Consider the following 16,580-nt stretch of genomic DNA (forward strand, 5'->3'; position numbering starts at 1 on the left):
AATGCAGGGCCCTCTTGAAAGTGTATTGAGACTCGGGTGAGATTTACTAGGGCAATTTATTGATACGATTATTATAACATTTTGTTTGAAGGTCAGTCGGTAAAAACTCAAACTTAAACCTCGTGTTTATTACAAGCTATGAAAATGTAACATTGCTGCTTTACATCTTCCTGCGTACAACTGACGATAAAATCGAGAGGGGGGGGGGAATTGTAGAGCAACTTTGAGCAATAGTGTTGCAATGTAGAGCACGTGCTTTCGTACAACAGTGAGTGAATCACGTGCTCGTTTTGTTTGCTTTTCATGGCATCCAAAGTCCAAGTCAAACTGCAAGCGGTTACTACTCAGGAATCTTTAACCACAACTAAAGAAGAATGTCAATACATCTGTCTACACCCTGTGGCTTCAAAATAGGCCCCTTTGGATTATATTTGGACATTCAAGTCTCAGGAAATTGCTTGGCCAGGGAAAACTTTCTGCAGAAAAGCAGCTATGCAAGAGGGAAAAAGGGCAGGTTAGCGTGTTTCTCAAAATTGGCTCCAAATGCGGAGGGGGGGGGGATCACAGAGGGATTTAAGACACATTTCAATGAGGCAAGCTAAAAATACAAAAGAACACAATGTCCTTAAACATGCAGCCCAGGAGGTTGCCTGGCATTACAGTTAATTTATCATCGCACATTTCTCACAAATTATTTTTTTAAACATCAATAAATTAAGATAAACTAACCATCATCAGACACGCAAGGGTTAATCTTTATACAAACCAAGGACAAGGAATAAAACTGGTTCAACAAATGCATTTGTTCAAAACACAACACAAACCACAAACGTTAGTCCCGTGAAAAACTAGCAAGGGGCTGTCAAGAGGCTTAGCATTCGCCAACACATTTCACCCATCCAGAGAGGCAAAAAAAACATCCCGAGAGCCCAAAAGCACCACCGCGAACACCTCCGCAAGGCAGCGGCGGCGGTGGCTCATCGCGAGCACGACGCGCAGCGCCGACGCGGCCAAACGTACCGTCGGAGACCTTGCTGGCCGCGCTCTGGTTGCTGCCGACGGACGAGCTGCTGGCGCTGCGAGGACGGGCGGCGGCGGCGGCGGCGGAAGTCGCGGGCGGAGGTCGCGAACCCGCGGCCGACGAGCGGAGCGGCCGCGAGGGGCCGGACTGCTGCGGGCCGGGCACCCGAGCCGGAGCCGGCGCGGACGACGGCCGGGAAGCGCCCCACGGTGGCGGCGGCGGCGCCGTGGGGGTCGGCAGGCACCGAGCGGACGTCGATTTTGCCGGCGCCGGAAGCAAGGAGGTGGGTCTCGCCCGAGGAGGTCTGCCGGCGTTCGCGGCCGTGCCGGGCTGCGCCGGGGTCCTGCTTGGTCCTGCCGAGGCACACGCCGAGGGTGTGTGTGTGTGGGGGGGGTGGCTTTGCGTCGATTGACATCGCCGGGAGCCGCGTTGCAAGTGGCGTCGCCGCAGAGACGCGCTCGGCGGTGGCGGTGGAAGCGGTAGAGGAATAAATAAATAAATGAACGAGCAGACCGAAGTAGGCAGAGTGTGGGCAAACAGTTGGAAGGGCTCTGTAAACAAACGCTCAACCAGGGATTGCGTTGCTCTTCTGGCCCGGCTGCTGTTACAAACAAGGGGGAGAAACAGCTGCGATGATTATCCAACTGTCCCGTGCAGTGTGCGTTGTTGACACGGTGGCAGCCGAAGAATTGGTCGCTTTCGCACAAACGAACGCATATTTCTTGGATCAATTCCAGCCGAGCTCCGGACGTTTTCGTATTTACAACCAAAGTAGCCGAGCGGAGGGAAACGATACGGACGTCAACGCAGCAGTCAATGAAAACCAGCCTCACCTAACAGTGCACCGGCAAAATCGGCCAGTCAGTAGAGTGACGATGCCATGGGTTTTACAGTAAAATGGGGATGTAAGTGGCCCGCTTCTGGAACAAATGACCAATCAATCAAATCCTTTGCTTGTGACCAAGCTAGAGCCTTCATATTTATAACATAAAGAGATATCCCAATTGCGTTGCATTGTACAATGACATTTTCTATTATAAAACACGAAGTCAGGGCGAGGTGTATTTGTTAACAGACAAAAATTAATCAGCGTAATGCGCTTAAGACTTCTTACACAAACCTCACCGACGGCAAGCGGCGATCAATTCGATATCTCTACGCAGATCGGAGGAGAATTAACGAACGTGGCGATTCCGCAGATTGCCCCCTTTTACGATGTTTTCGGCAACACCCATGGCTCTCAGCACAAGAAATACTTCACGATGTTTTCCGAACGGCTGCAGAGACTCACACCGCCCGCCCCCCACCCCATCAACATCCCCACCTGTGCGAACCGGAAAGGGTGGCGCACGTGGGGGGTCGAGATGCAGAAAAAAAATTGCATCGCGCCTCGGGCCTTGCTGGCCGAACTCCTCCGGCCCACGCCCTAGCGTCAGCGTGCTGCGGTGCTGTTCTTAGCAAAGTGGAGCTTGGGGCCCACGACCGCCCGGGGGCTTCAAAAAAAAAGCCCCTGGAAATCCACGAACGCCACAAATAGCTCCGTCCGTTCGCTTGTCGGTCGGTGTCGGTGGGGTCTCGTCGTCCAAGAGCAAGTCTGACGCTGCCGCCGCATTCCACGTAAAGCGACCGACATGGGCGGCGTTACTTTTTTTTACCGTCGTCAAAAATATAAAGGCAATGGGAAAGCCGATCTAGAAATGCAACAAAAAAAAACGCGGGATTCCTAAACGCGTGAATGTATTATAGTCTTACGCGAATCAAAACGCTCGGTAACTCGGCGCCGGGCGCGAGTGGAAGCCGAAGCAATCGCCGCAAGGGCCCCCGGCACGGCGCGGAGACAGTGCGCACTGACTGCAAGGCATCTGCTTATCGGATTTTTTTTTTGACGAACATCGCCACTGACAGGCCAATGCCATCACGGAGTCCTTCGGCAATCTCCGCCGCGCTAATGCAGTTTAACTCCTCCCGCCCCGAGCATGGCGAAACCGTAATGGCTGAACAGCAACCTGTCTCCCTCTAACTCTCCGCTGCTGTTTTATTTTAACTGATCCGTTACACGCGTGACATTTCCGTCAACGCGCAATATTAAACAATGGCGTTGCCATACGGCGTAGGAGTTCGCATGCTGGACTTGCAATCCGGAGTTACTGGATTGCACTCGTAGATATTGCTTTCGTATAACCCGACTATTGTGAAGTAAAGTGTGGGTAACTCCTCATCTATTGAAAAATACTGTACTGTACCCAAACAGAATGAAACAGGAGGCTCTGTCATCCTATTGTGGAATGATCACTCTTGTGTCCAGGATGACTCATGCACAGGGAGATGATTAAAACGAATTTCTTTAGAGCTGCTTTCGGTGTTTAGTGTGTTGTCCTTCCCCCACACCCCCGCCAGGTGGCTACGTACGGTGCGAAAAAAGTTCAACATACGTACAATTTAGACCACTGAGATCGAAGCTTACAGCCCGACGATCCCCAATTTAATATTTCCTGAAGAGTCCCCAAGCACGTGGAGCAAAACGTCGGACATCGTGCCGAACAACGCCGTGGTCCAACCCCCCAGAAACGTCAACGAGAGCTATGTCAGAACCTGTTTTTAATTCCACGGGCCAAGGAATTTCTGTCCTCTGGATTTTACAACTACTTAATTTACAGCCACAACTTTAGGCGTCAGCTGCTTTCCAATTCATTCTGCCGGTGGCTGTGTGTGTCACGGGCCACAGAGTCTCGGGCTGTGCGTGACCACATCTGTTCCTGCTTCACACTGACGCTAATCAGTTATTGCAACTAGCGCTTCTCATTATGTGCCACAAACAGTTGCTCTCAGGAACATATTGTAACAGTCTTACTTTTTTTCTCTCACATTAATACACACGCACTACCTTGTGACATTATGAGACCTCCTTTGCCAGTAACGAGATACAGTAATAGGTTTTTACCCTTTTAGCTGGCACAAAAACTGACACCTTTATACAAGGGATCATGTTTGCAATAGCCACAACACAAGCAGTCAAAAATGCAAGCAAAAAGAAACAACACTGATAATGATATGCACTGTCCTTGAATTTGATTGGTCCACACCCGAGACGGCTTTTCTTAGAGCCTAGTCTCCACTGGTGTTGGACCAGATGACACCATAAGGCGTACAACTCAAAAACAGCGCACTATCAGAGTATTGCGAGCTCGGGGTAAGCCTTTACATTATGAGACCTCCTTTGCCAGTAATAAAGCCGTCTCGGGTGTGGACCAATCAAATTCAAGGACAGTGCATATCATTATCAGAGTTGTTTCTTTTTGTTTGCATTTTTGACTGGTTATTGCAAACATGATCCCTTGTATAAAGGTGTCAGTTTCTGTGCCAGCTAAAAGGGTAAAAACCTATTACTATACCTGGTGACAGGTAAGCACACTTAATTATTATTTTCAATTTTTCCAAAAATGTACCTCACCTACTGTACACTGCACAGCAATACAAAGATCGGATTTGTAAACAGTGCACTTACAAAGAGAGTCGTGTAATCAAATATAAATAGGTTATCCTCTTGTCAAAGCATCGACGATTTTATGTTCACAGCAATGCTAGCCACACCATCATCATTCTGAACTCCATCAAACGATAATCTCTTCAACAATTGTGTCATAACACGTGCAACACATTCATGGAAATTAACAAAAATACCAGTGATAATTAAAACTCAAGCTGTGCTCAAAACTCCTTGAAACACGCATTGAATTCACTAACAAGGCCTCGACCACAAGAACGCGAAATCTAGACCATCGGCACTTTGAAATTTGCAACAACAAAAAAACACATTTACTTTCACACATCATGACACCATTTAACACATTCGAGGAACCGTCCAAGAAATTCAGCAATATGCGACACATAAAGCGGTGCTCGTGAAACTTCTTAAACACCCATGATGAAGGAGGGGGGGGAGGGGGGCGTTTTTTGGGCCAGATCGCATAAATATAAATTGGCTGGGAAAGCCTACGTGTCAAACTTCTCAAACGTCCTTCAAACGCCCTCTCACCTGCTTCCGCGGGCCTCGCGCTCCCCACCGCCGCGCCTCCGAGGTTGGAGGTCATCGGGAGCTCATTCTGTTTCGGCCTGGCTGCGGGCGGAGAGAGCCCGGCCCTCGCCTGAGCCTGAGTACGCGAGGCCTGGCGCGCCGACCCGGGCCCAGCGCGCGGCCCCGGCTCTGGGCGGTGCGCGAGCGGAGGCCGTGCCGGGGGTGCCGCCGCGGCCGACGAGCTGGAGGCTAAACTTTTTTTGCTGTTCTCAGCGGACCTGCTGGTTTCGCTCGCGCTCTGAAGATGATGGGGATGCGGCAGAGGGAGGGGTTGGGGGGAAGGAAAAAAAAAGCAGCATTAATATTTAATTGTGAAATCCTCGCTGAATTACAGTAGATACGTACTGTACGTGCTTTGAAACTGCTGAACCCATCACGGGACTTGCATGCGTCCTCGGTGGGATGTGCTTTATTGTTTTGCTGTTAGGGGTTGCCACCTACGAGGTAGAACAAAATAACCAGGAGATGTTATGGGAAGAATAATATCTCACGATTCGGAAGAGGGGAGGAGCTGCATGTAAATGCATTGTCACGAGTGAAAGTGTACGTATATTATCACGGTAAATTACTAAAAACTGGATCTTCTACTGTTCAGGAAAGACCAAAACTTCCCAGGACAGTTACCTTAAAAGGTGATGATCCTGGGAAAACCAGGACAGGTGACAATGCTATTTAACTGAGGTTATTTGGCCATTTTCATATTCTTATCATTTTAATGTAACCTATTGCATGTGCTGTACAGAAGACACAAAATAAATTCATTTTTTTAATATAAATATGTAGGGTACATACATGAATGTATCCGAACACATGCATACATGAATGCATGCACACATCTATAATACATTTAATGTGTCTATTTATAAGTCGTAGCAAGTACTTGGGTGATTATGGTCATACGGAGCCATATAAGGACTCATTCTGACCAGAAGAAACCAAGAAACCATGGTATTAATGTGACCTTCCTTTTACCTCGGCCAAAATAGAAGATAAATGGAAAAAAACACAACCCTACAATAAAAATGCATGCCATCTGCTTCACAGTGGACGTTAACAATAACATCGTCCCTAGAGGAGGAGGCCACCAAGTGCCAGCGTCGTGGCACAAATTTGCCAAATTTGAAAAAGTATCCACAATTGGAATCTGCACAGCAATCATTGGCCCCTACTTGAAAAATAACTTGGCAGGACCCTGAAACTCAGCGAGGCTTTCCCGGGCAGACAAGCATATTGGAACACTCCTATCGTGTTTTTGTACTGTGGAGGGGAAAAACCGGAGAACCCGGAGAAAACTCCACGCGACCACAGGTAGAGAGAAATGCAAACTCCAAATATACAGCAGGTGTCAGGGTTTGGATCGATTTCCTTCCCCCGCACCTCCAGTTCGCATGGTTGGCTACATACGGTGCGAAAGAAGTTTAACATACATACACACGTACACGACCTCCTGCATACCAGCCGAGGTCGTTAACATCTGGCCACCGTGGCGCCCATCGATACGTTACCAACCTCGCCGCGTTCCGTACGCGGCCACGCTCCCGAACGTACCTCCATTGAGTTGAAGCTCGCCTCCGACGTCTGCTCGGCCATGCTGCTGTCGGCCTTCACCGAGATGCTCGCCGACAGCCTGACCCCCGACGACGCCCTCCGCAGCCCGGGGATGCGGGAGACGAAGCTGAGCGTGCGCACCGCCCTCGCGTGCGAGCCGCCGCCCGTCGGCGCGGTAAACGGCCGCCCGGCGCCTCCTCGCTGGGCGACCGGAGGCACCGCGTCCGTCGGCCTCGGCGGCTTGCCGTTGGCGGTGGTCACCTTCGGTGGGCCGCGCGGCGCAGGGGAGTTGAGCGAAGCCGGGGAGCTCGGAGAGCAGTCGGCGAACGACGGGGAGCGCGTCACCTTCGGCTCCACGACCGACGCCGATCGTTTGAGCGGACGGGGCGAATGCGCGGCCTGGCCGTCTACCTTCGTTTTCACGTTCTTCGGGCTTGGTCTCGCGATCAGTCGAGCCATCGATCTCCTCGGCGTTTTTTTAATCGGCGAGCTGGTTTTACTGTCCACCTTGTTGGTGTTCAAAGCAGCTTGGATCGCGTTTGACCGCTCCGTTTGAATTTCCCCGTTCTCCGATTCCACTTCGAGTCCAACTTCTGTCAAAAACACCGGCTCGGACGTGGTCATATCTTCCATTGGAGCTTCCATGCGCAAGGAAGGAAACATATTTCTATCAAATGACATTATATCCAAAAATCCTTGTCGTGTAAGAATACCATCGTACACTTCTAAGCTACCACTTGAGTTTAAGTCGCTAGTGACAGCAACCAACTGATCCTCAATGCGAGTCTCACTCTCCACGCGATGCTCACATCGCACAAGCGCCGGGGGACTCCCTACCTCCGGCAGAACGTTTCCAGCTTGAGGCATTTTCAGTCTGAGCTTTGGAAATGCCAGCGACGCCACCTCGCCTTCGGCGAGACGCGCCAGACCCACCGCGCCCTCCGTCTCGCCTGCGAGCGCCCCCGAGGTGGACGTCCCGCCCGTCCGCTGGACGTCAGGCTCGGCGTCCCTGCTAGATTTCATCCTCGGCTCCGCCGCCGAATGGTCAAACTCTGACGAGCTGCTGATCTCACTCACGGAGGTCTCCACGCAGTCCGTGGAGCTGCCGCACAGGTAGTCTCGAGCGAGAAAAACATCCGACGAATCGTAAGTGTCCAGTGTAGTGTTCTCAGCCGACACGCTTTCCTTGTCGTTATGAATGTTATCGCCAGTGCTCTGATCTGCAGGATTTCTATTTTCTGCAGCGCCCAAAACTTCACGATCTAAGCCTGGCAGTGAGTCCACGTTTCCATCGTTTTCAGGCGTTGCTTTGGTATCACTTCGAGCGGTGAACGCCGGGCTGGTATTTTTGGTCTCGTTAAGGCGTTCCATCGATTCGTGCTCCAATGTGGCCCAGTCTGGCACAAAGGCTGCCTCGGACTTTTGTTCGTACAAACTGTCCACGGCATGGTTCGCCCTCCGTTCCTCTCCCACTGCAACTTGCTCAACATCTTCGCTCGCGACAACGCCTACAAGTTTACCAAAAGGATTGCCAGCGGTCGTCTCAGTTAAAACTTTACGAGTGATCATCTTAGTTTCGTGATCCAGAAATGAAGACGCATTTAACAAAACGCCTTCGGGCTCCAACATCAGCAAGTCTTCGGCACGTGATGGTTTTGCTTCTGAACAATCGTCTTTACTTTTGCACAGAATGCCCGACTCGTATTTTTCTGGCTCGGATGAACTCCCCAGAACATCTTCATCAACAACAACTCCACCTTGAGAGTGATTAATTGATGAAAAGCCTTCGTCGCATTCATCCGAAGAAATTTGCCAGTGTCCCTGAGGCTGCCCCGCCAGGCGTCCTGTGCCTGAGCCTCCTACAGATAGCACCAAATATTCTTGGTGGAAAACACCGGGGACTCTTATCTGCCTTGAACTACTCTGGCTTACACTGTGTGCCTCGGTCGTATCCATGCAGTCGGATGAGACGGGGTCGCTGTCAGAAACGAGGTGGCTTTGTTTGCATCGTCTCCCTGTCTCCACAAAGGCAGACGTCTCTTGGGAGTCGTTTAAAATGTCGGTCGACCAAGTGGCATCATCTGCAGCCGTCGTGAGGTTTGGTCCAGTTGTCGAAACATCCGAAGAATGCCCCAGCTCCAGCCTCGCACGCTTCCTCTGTTCGTCGTTATCAACGGGCAGCTCATCAAAGTCTACGTTCCACTGGTTGTCAAGCTCAGAGCTTTCTCCTTTGCACGACAGAGCCTGACTTGGACACTGGTCGTAATCAACGCTGGCAGTGACGTACGTCGAGAATTCCTCGTCCACGTGGCATCCCCTGCTGTCGGCGCACGCGGAATTACAGCCAGGCTGAGCGCCTCCCGGCTCCTCTTCCAGCCGACCACCCTGACCTCCAAACACAAAACTCGACTCATCAGCCTGCTGGCTGCTCACCTTCGCATTCGCACACTCGTACGCTCTCCCAATGTTCACGTCCATGGCCATACCTCCTTCAACCTGGTTCGTAAAACGCGCGGGCGGTCCGTCCGCACGGGCCTCCCGTTCCCCTCCGGTGCACGCTTCCACGCGTCCCACTCCTCCGTGGACGGCGACGCTGTTGGCGTTCAGATCGCCGAGCGCCGGTGCTGCCTTGCGGGCGAAGTCGGTCGAAATCCACACGTTGCGTCCGGGGGTCCCCGCGCCGTGGTCCCTGACGCCGCGCTGTGGGTTCGAGTTGCGCGACGTGTCCAGGCATCGTTGCGCGAGCACGGCGTCGGACAGAGAGCGTCTATCACCGCCCGAGTTAAGTCCCTCCGCTTGGCTCTTTACGTCCCCTCGCTCGTTCGAGCTGCCTTTTTGTCCATTTCCCAAAGCACTTTCTCCAACCTGCATCATAATTACTGAATGTGTCTTTCGCCTACAAACAACTGGGGCTGACATGGACCGTAACAGTGAAAGGACAAATGGGGGACAGTGGTTGTTCTTTCGGCTGCATTCTCGGAGAGTAATAAAGGACAGTTACCGACGGCAGTTTTAGTTACTGAGTGACAGCTACTTAAGTTACTGAGAGATTGCACTTGCAGACTATGCGTCTACGGTATGTTTACTACATTTGTGAATTTTAAGAGAGCAAATGAAACTACAATTTACCCACACTTATGTAAAACAATCAATTTATTTGGATAAAGCCACCGCGATGCAGTAACGTCTACGAAATGTATCCATTAATTCTGAGGGTGCTTCATTTAGAAAAGTACTTACTTTGCCGTGGTCATGCAAGCAATCGCGTGGCTTCTCAGCTTAACAGAACCTTAACCATCGCGACACCGTGGAATTGAATCGGTAACTTTGATCCGCACGCGTTGCCTGTAAAACGCAGACGGCTCTCAGGCTTCAGACCCAAGGCGAGGTGAAAGAGCAGCCCCCGAGCGTCTGCGTCGACATGGCTTACTGGCGCCGTCCTAAAGCCTGCCGCGAAAAGCCAAGGGGTGCGTTTCCCGGCGGCTTCGCCTTCTTCCTTGTCAATCTATCTGGACGCACGCCTCATATGCGCGGAGATGGCCGCCAGCGATCCCCTCTTTTGAATTTTTCGGGTGAAGAATTCAGTTCCGATTCTTGAACCTGAAAGCGCAAAATGTTCAGACGAGACATTAGGTAGAGCGGCACCACACGTCAGGTCGGGCATTTCGCATTGTAAACTATTCCAGAGGTAAAACACGTTAAAATCCATTAAGCATCCTTTGGGAATTAGTCAGTGCAATACATGTACTGCATAATTTATCAAATGCACAGTTCGATAACGTATTCAGATACCTCCGCTTATTCACGAGAATATTGGGTACACCGGGCTTATATTTTAATGAGATTTTTAAACTACTGTACAATAACGGAATTATTTTATGTCATTGTCTAACAGCCTCATTTATTACAACTTATTTAATTTGTTATTTATGGTGTGCCCCGACTTGTTGCCATGAGAGTTTCATATTACCAGCTGGGCTCACTTTGTGCACCCACCAACTATTACAATATATTGTTTTGCTTTCCTGTGACTTAAACCAAACTAAAAACTAAACTAATTTTTATTTTATTTTACCGGGTAATGCACACTGAGCTATACAGCTCTTTTTTGTAAGCGACCTGGCCACAAATGATAGCTCAACCAAGTGGCTTAGCACGTCGAAATGTATAACAGCCAAATAATCTAAACGCATGTTGATTCTACATGTGGAGGGGGAAACCGGAGGACCCAGAGTCGGAGTCGAACCCACGAAACCTCCTGTATACCAGGCGAGGTAGTTAACATCTCCTAGCCACCGTGGCGCCCTTTCGCCAAGAGGTTTTGCATACGTACGGCGTGCACCCAACGCTCCGAGCGAGCGCGACCGCCTTTAGAAAGCGACAAGGAGAACTGGCACGCGCGTAAACGAGACGCCCCGGCAAAGTCAAAGGTCGCGCTGCCGGCCGAGCCTGACGTGCACAACGGTCGGCCCTGCAAACAATCCGGCCGGTGCGTGAGAAGGGAACGGCCCATCCACCCTTACCGCACCTCGCCCCTCGGCAGTCACACAATCAGTGCTCCTACACACTGAGTGGTGGCGGCTCCTGATAAGGAGACTTATCTCTGCCCCACTAATCTCATAATTCCTATAAACTAATGACACGGGGTCTGACACAGACACTGACACACATTGTATAAAGAATCCTCTTGCAGCAGTGGACACAGGCCAGATTGTAAACTAAAAACTCTAAACTATTTTCATTTTGCCAGGTTAGAAGATACCTGGCCACAAATGATAGCTCAACGAAGCGGCTTATCGCGTGGAAATTTATAGGAGCCATGTTCCTAAATGCGAAGGGGGAAAACTGAAGGACCCGGAGAAAAATCCATGCGACCACAGGGAGAACACACAAACTCTAAAAATACAGGCGTCAGCGTTTGGGATCGGACCCACGGCCTCCTGTATACCAGGCGAGGAAAATAACATCTAGCAGATAACATTTCGCCACTGAGATGTAAAACGAAGGCGGTGTCTCAACAGACCCGGAGTTCTGCTTATACCTGCACTGTATTTCATTTGCACGTCACCCTCCATGGCAACGCATAATGCGTTTGCGTGCGGTATTTGCTTTTTGCGTTGATTGGGGTCGCATATTTTACGGAAAGTGTTCTCGCCAATAACATCCAGTAATCCACGAGCATTTGTTGAATACGTCTGACTGCTGATGAGACCCAGAAGATCGAAACCAGTCCAGAATGTGCTTGCTTAAACGAACACTGCTTGATAATATTGGTCTGGAAAGCCAATAAGCTGATGACTGTTTTTTTTGTTTAAGTACAGTACTGTATATTGGAAACATAGACCAGAAGTCTGCTTCTATTTGCGAAGTACAACGAAAATCTGCACTTCTGTTATGTTCATCTAATGCTCATTCCATTTCTGAATACTGTGGGTGAAATTTATGGTCATAAATCCATAACCTATAAAATCAGTAACCATTTCCAGATTCGATTACTGCTCCAAAAGGCAGGAAACGGTAACCGTATCCAATAAGTATTTTAGTAATGAATGTACCAGTTTAAGAAACGTAACTCCCTGTTAACTGCCGTGCCGGGAGATGGAATCGCACTGGCGAACACTCAAGTCCAGCACGCCGACCGTTACCACCACGACATCTTCTTTCGTTTCTCGGTTACAAAGGGTAAAAATGTTACGTTTAACTTACAAAAGTAGGGGGGGGTTTTGTAACCAATCCAACGATCCACATTTATTTTTTTGGGTTGGGCCATGTGGTAGTGTTACACAAATATTCGTGTCATTGACCCTCCATCTCCCGACAAGATTGTCACTACTACAGAGACGTTATTATATACACGATACAAGGCCGATGGGTCGATTCCATTCTGACCAATTAAGCTCAGTGGTGGTTAAAGACTTTTCATTACTGAATTTAACATCAACGTACAACGTTTTTAACAAACCGCTTTGAGTGAAACGTCATATCATGACGTTATGTGCATTGCCAGATATGTCTTTACATGCGGCAAACCGGTAACGGGAGATTTTTTACCATTCTTGTCATGTGGCTCCTGGTAATTCCAATAAAACATTTTAACAACCCTTGAGAAAACGCTTGTATAAAGTAGCACCATTACCTGAGAGTCAGGAATGCGTCGGGCCTTTCCCGCAGACATCGTTAACTCAAAGAACGCAGCAACGCGTTACACGCTGCTGAACTCAAACAGAGCAGCTGCGCTGAAGCCAACGGAACATCGCAGAGCATTTCGTGACATTGTTTTGCCATCGTGTTCCGGTAAAGCGATAGCATCTCCGAGCCACGTATCTTTCCATCTTTATCACCACGGACCCACGTGAACCGTAGTGGTCTCGGCACGACCGTGCCTTGGCCTCGCCCGTTCACATTTGTCTTGCTCGGAGGCAGCGGAGGTAGCAGTGGTGCTGAATCGTAGATAGTCGCTCAGCGCTGCAGTAAAAGTAGAAAGGTGAAAATATAAAGTTACAGCCCTACAATATTCTGCTCACGTCACTGCTGGCGGAAGGGGCTCCACTCGAGGGAAGCTTTAGAGAGCCCCATAAAAAGTGAGAAAAGCATACATTATTCACGAAAACCTCAGTCTCATTTTCTATAATGCGGCAAAAGATTAGATCATGAAAAATCATGAGAAATGGGTGGCGATCAAAATGTAAAAAAATTAGATTGCTACCCCAAAATGATGCGAAATAAGGATACTGATATACGTACAGTCTATGTTCACAACAGACCATTTCACACGGAGTAATGTGCTCTCATTGACGCGTGCATTCACTTGCTTCTCAAGTACGGTGAATCAACGCCCCATGTTTCAAAGGCAGATTGCTCCCGGCGTTTGTGGCAATTTTCTACAGACGTCCACATACGCCAACCTTTAAGATGCCCGCCTGTACACCGGACCCTCCGGTCCCCCGGCGAGTTCCGACTCTGCGACGATTGCACGGAGCCGCTATAACCCGCACGTGATGCAACCGGCCGGTGAAAATCATGGCACGCGCCCGGCAGTGACCCTTTCACGCCGCATAAACGCGGACGATCGCACGCGCTGGCCGCTTTTACCGCCTGGCAGATTTTACGCCTGCGTCCAGTTTGACGCAGGCGCTGCAAAAGGTCCCTCGCCGCGCGTGTCGTGACAACGCAGGTGGAAATGACCTTCGCGCCGACCTTGCGTTTCGGCCCCGTCAGTGGCCCCTAAGTGCGTCCGCCGTGCGATGTTGCCCACTGCGCTCAACCTAGGCGGCGGTCAAATGCAGCACGGAATATAAACAAGAGAACATATCGTACCACGGTACAGTGCAGTAATTTTTCCAGCCCCTTTTTTTTTGTCGATGCGCCGCTGAATGCCGCTCTCCCGTTCCGTGTCGGCTATGGGGGGCTGTTTGACCGTACTTTGCCGCGCCGGTCGGTGCGGGTCGGTGGAGTGGAGGGCGCAGGGCTCGTTTGAATGTCACTCGTGTAAGCCGTGGCTAGCTCGCCAGGTTCGCGTCGGGCACGTGTGCTCACTGTAACCACTGCAGTCACCGTTCTGTGTTATCGTGACTGTGCATGCGTGTATTCAAAATACAAAGTGTACTGCCCAACAACTCCAAGCGATGTTAATATCCTTTAATTGAGCAACCGGCTGGCAGTGCCGCCACCAGTCTTGCACCGCGATAGCCCAGTAAATGTGCCAACGTTGGGCCAACGTTGGCACGTGGTTGGAACCGTGAGGCCAACGTTGGGTCTAACGACGTTCCGCTTTTACTGGCAATGCGCCTTGGATCCTGAAAACGTGCTTTAGAAAAAAATGCATTAATTTTAATTTCATTAGCCACAGCTGAATTACAATACAGGCTTGCCATTATTAAAACGTACGAGAAAAAAAAAGCAACATTCTGCAACAACATGCCCTCCGTAACGTACACATGTACTGTATTTCGCAGCGCTCCATCATTCGTTGGGCAAAGCTTCCTTTCAAACACGCACGGGCGGCTCTTTGCTTTGGCATCTCTGAAATTACGTCCGCGCGCCGCATACCTCCGTGGTAAAAAAACAACAGCCCCAAGTCGTGCACCGTTGTGCCGCTCACCGGCCTCCTCCCCCACGCCCTCGTCAAGACGATGTGGCTCATAACACAGCGTGCGTTCGCTCGTGCCCCCCCCCACCGCGCTCCACCAGCCATCTGCCCAACAGGCTCCCAAGTGGCCCACAGTGGTGAGAGGCTGGAGATTTTTTTTTTAGTTTTTCTCCATCACTGTATTTTTCTCCATCACCGCCGTGATGCAACGCGTTTTCAGCACACGCTGCGGAGGCTCGCGATCCAAAGGTCACCGTTGCGATTCGACCCCCGCCCGTTTGCGTTTTACATTCGGTCTCCCGAAGAGAGAGGGGCGGTTTATGATGTCCGCGCCCGGTAAACCGTGGAACGTTGGGGGGGTCAACGTTTGGCACCGGCGGCTCCTACCACGTGCCGACAACGTTACACGTTTACTGGGCCTGCCTCCGTCCACCCAGCAGCATGAGTACACGGCAGTTAGATGAGTGGACGGTCGCTTGTGGCGGGCGGAGTAAAGTGTGGGGTCACTGCCCCCTGTTCCAAGACTCGTGGCCAACGTGAAAGAGTAGGCCAAATACTACCTAAAGGGGGCTCTCGTGAACCCCCACTTCTCGCGGAGGCCCTTCCGCCAGTGGTGGCGTGAGGCGAGAAATTTAAGGGCTGCGCCTTTTTTTACTCTGACGCTATTTCATTGCAGAAGTCCGTGCTTTACCGCACGAGTGGGCAAGCCCGTTCTTCTGAGCCGGGTGACACGTGACACGCATGACGCTCACGTGACCGCTGTCACACGTTCTCTACTCGCTCGCCGGAACCTTCACCATACCAGCCACCGGGTGTATGCAACGTAGTAGGAGGCCTCATTGATATGCAATGGCTCCCTGCACCGCCGCACGCAAACCCACACACCCTTCCCCTAATGGCATGCACCTATCCGTTGGATCACGGCGTTTCTGATACGGGGCTGCAGGAAAATCGCGTAACGTGCCGGGCTGTTACAGGACGTACCGCATTCCGAACGGGAGCGTGGGTTCATCTCGCGGCACGTAAACCACTGCGCACCACTGGACACCGCCCGATGTCAGTTTCATGAAAAACAAAAGCTGAAAAGTGCACGCGGAATCATTTGGAGGGGAACATGCATGGAATTAGGCCGAGAGAGTGGGGAAGAAAAGAACACGTCGATCGGAGAATGCATGCAACTTAGAGGCGTCGTGTTGACCGCTGGGGACACGTCACTTAGAGGGGACTTTGGCCGGTGGTCACGATCGAATGAACGGAGTGGCGACCGAAGGAGGAAAACGCACACGAGAGGACATCTGCTGCTTAGGTAGAGGGATGAAATCAGTTCACGTGCAGGTCCTGGGTGGATTATTGCATCGCAGGATCATAGGAGGTGGTTGGCGGCTTGGTGAAGCCTTCATCCAGCAGTGGATTGACCTTAGCTCGCGATAATGATGACTTCAATGCAAATCAATTTCTGCACTGTACAACACGGCTACGGTATACCTTTACGTGAGCTTTATGCGATGTAAAAAAAAGCCATTTGTCAACCTACCGTGCAGGGCAAGTACACATCAATCTCACCACTCATGTTAGGTGTGGTCGGCAAGTGAACTCAAGTCACAGGGTTCACGATCGCAGTGCGCTCAATCGCTGCGCCACCGCTACCCCAAGCTTTCTTATACAGCGCACTAAATACTTATTTTATTCTATTTTTTTCCCCGAGCACAATGATGTTGCTGTTGTGCTTTTTTTTCCTGCAAGCCGTGCGGGTATTGATTATACTGGGGCTACAGTTTCAAGCCGTGCCCCTTCGGTGCGACAGCAACATCCCAACTATGGGAAGGCTCCACTCTCACAGGTCACTT

At 50.6% G+C, this 16,580-nt stretch overlaps 1 protein-coding gene across 5 annotated transcripts in view; it reads right to left on the bottom strand.

The window, feature by feature from the left end:
- LOC116942961 (uncharacterized) overlaps nucleotides 1-16,580 on the bottom strand; it is a 79,461-nt gene that overhangs the window by 42,679 nt on the left and 20,202 nt on the right. For 4 of the 5 annotated variants that reach the window (XM_032955485.2, XM_032955482.2, XM_076067428.1 and 1 more), the window contains 3 exons: nucleotides 6,645-10,244; nucleotides 5,058-5,334; nucleotides 1,021-1,374 (listed from right to left, as the gene is read on the bottom strand). In XM_032955485.2, coding sequence (XP_032811376.2) covers nucleotides 1,021-1,374; nucleotides 5,058-5,334; nucleotides 6,645-9,563 — 3,550 coding nt within the window. In that variant the 5' untranslated portion in view covers nucleotides 9,564-10,244. Of the gene's footprint in view, nucleotides 1-1,020; nucleotides 1,375-5,057; nucleotides 5,335-6,644; nucleotides 10,245-12,780; nucleotides 13,589-16,580 lie in introns of those variants that run through there. The other variant, XM_032955484.2, reaches the window with a different exon arrangement.

Source organism: Petromyzon marinus, chromosome 16, assembly GCF_048934315.1.
Source record: "Petromyzon marinus isolate PM22_M1 ecotype Great Lakes invasive population chromosome 16, UKy_Petmar_22M1.pri1.0, whole genome shotgun sequence".
NCBI classification, from domain to species: domain Eukaryota; kingdom Metazoa; phylum Chordata; class Hyperoartia; order Petromyzontiformes; family Petromyzontidae; genus Petromyzon; species Petromyzon marinus.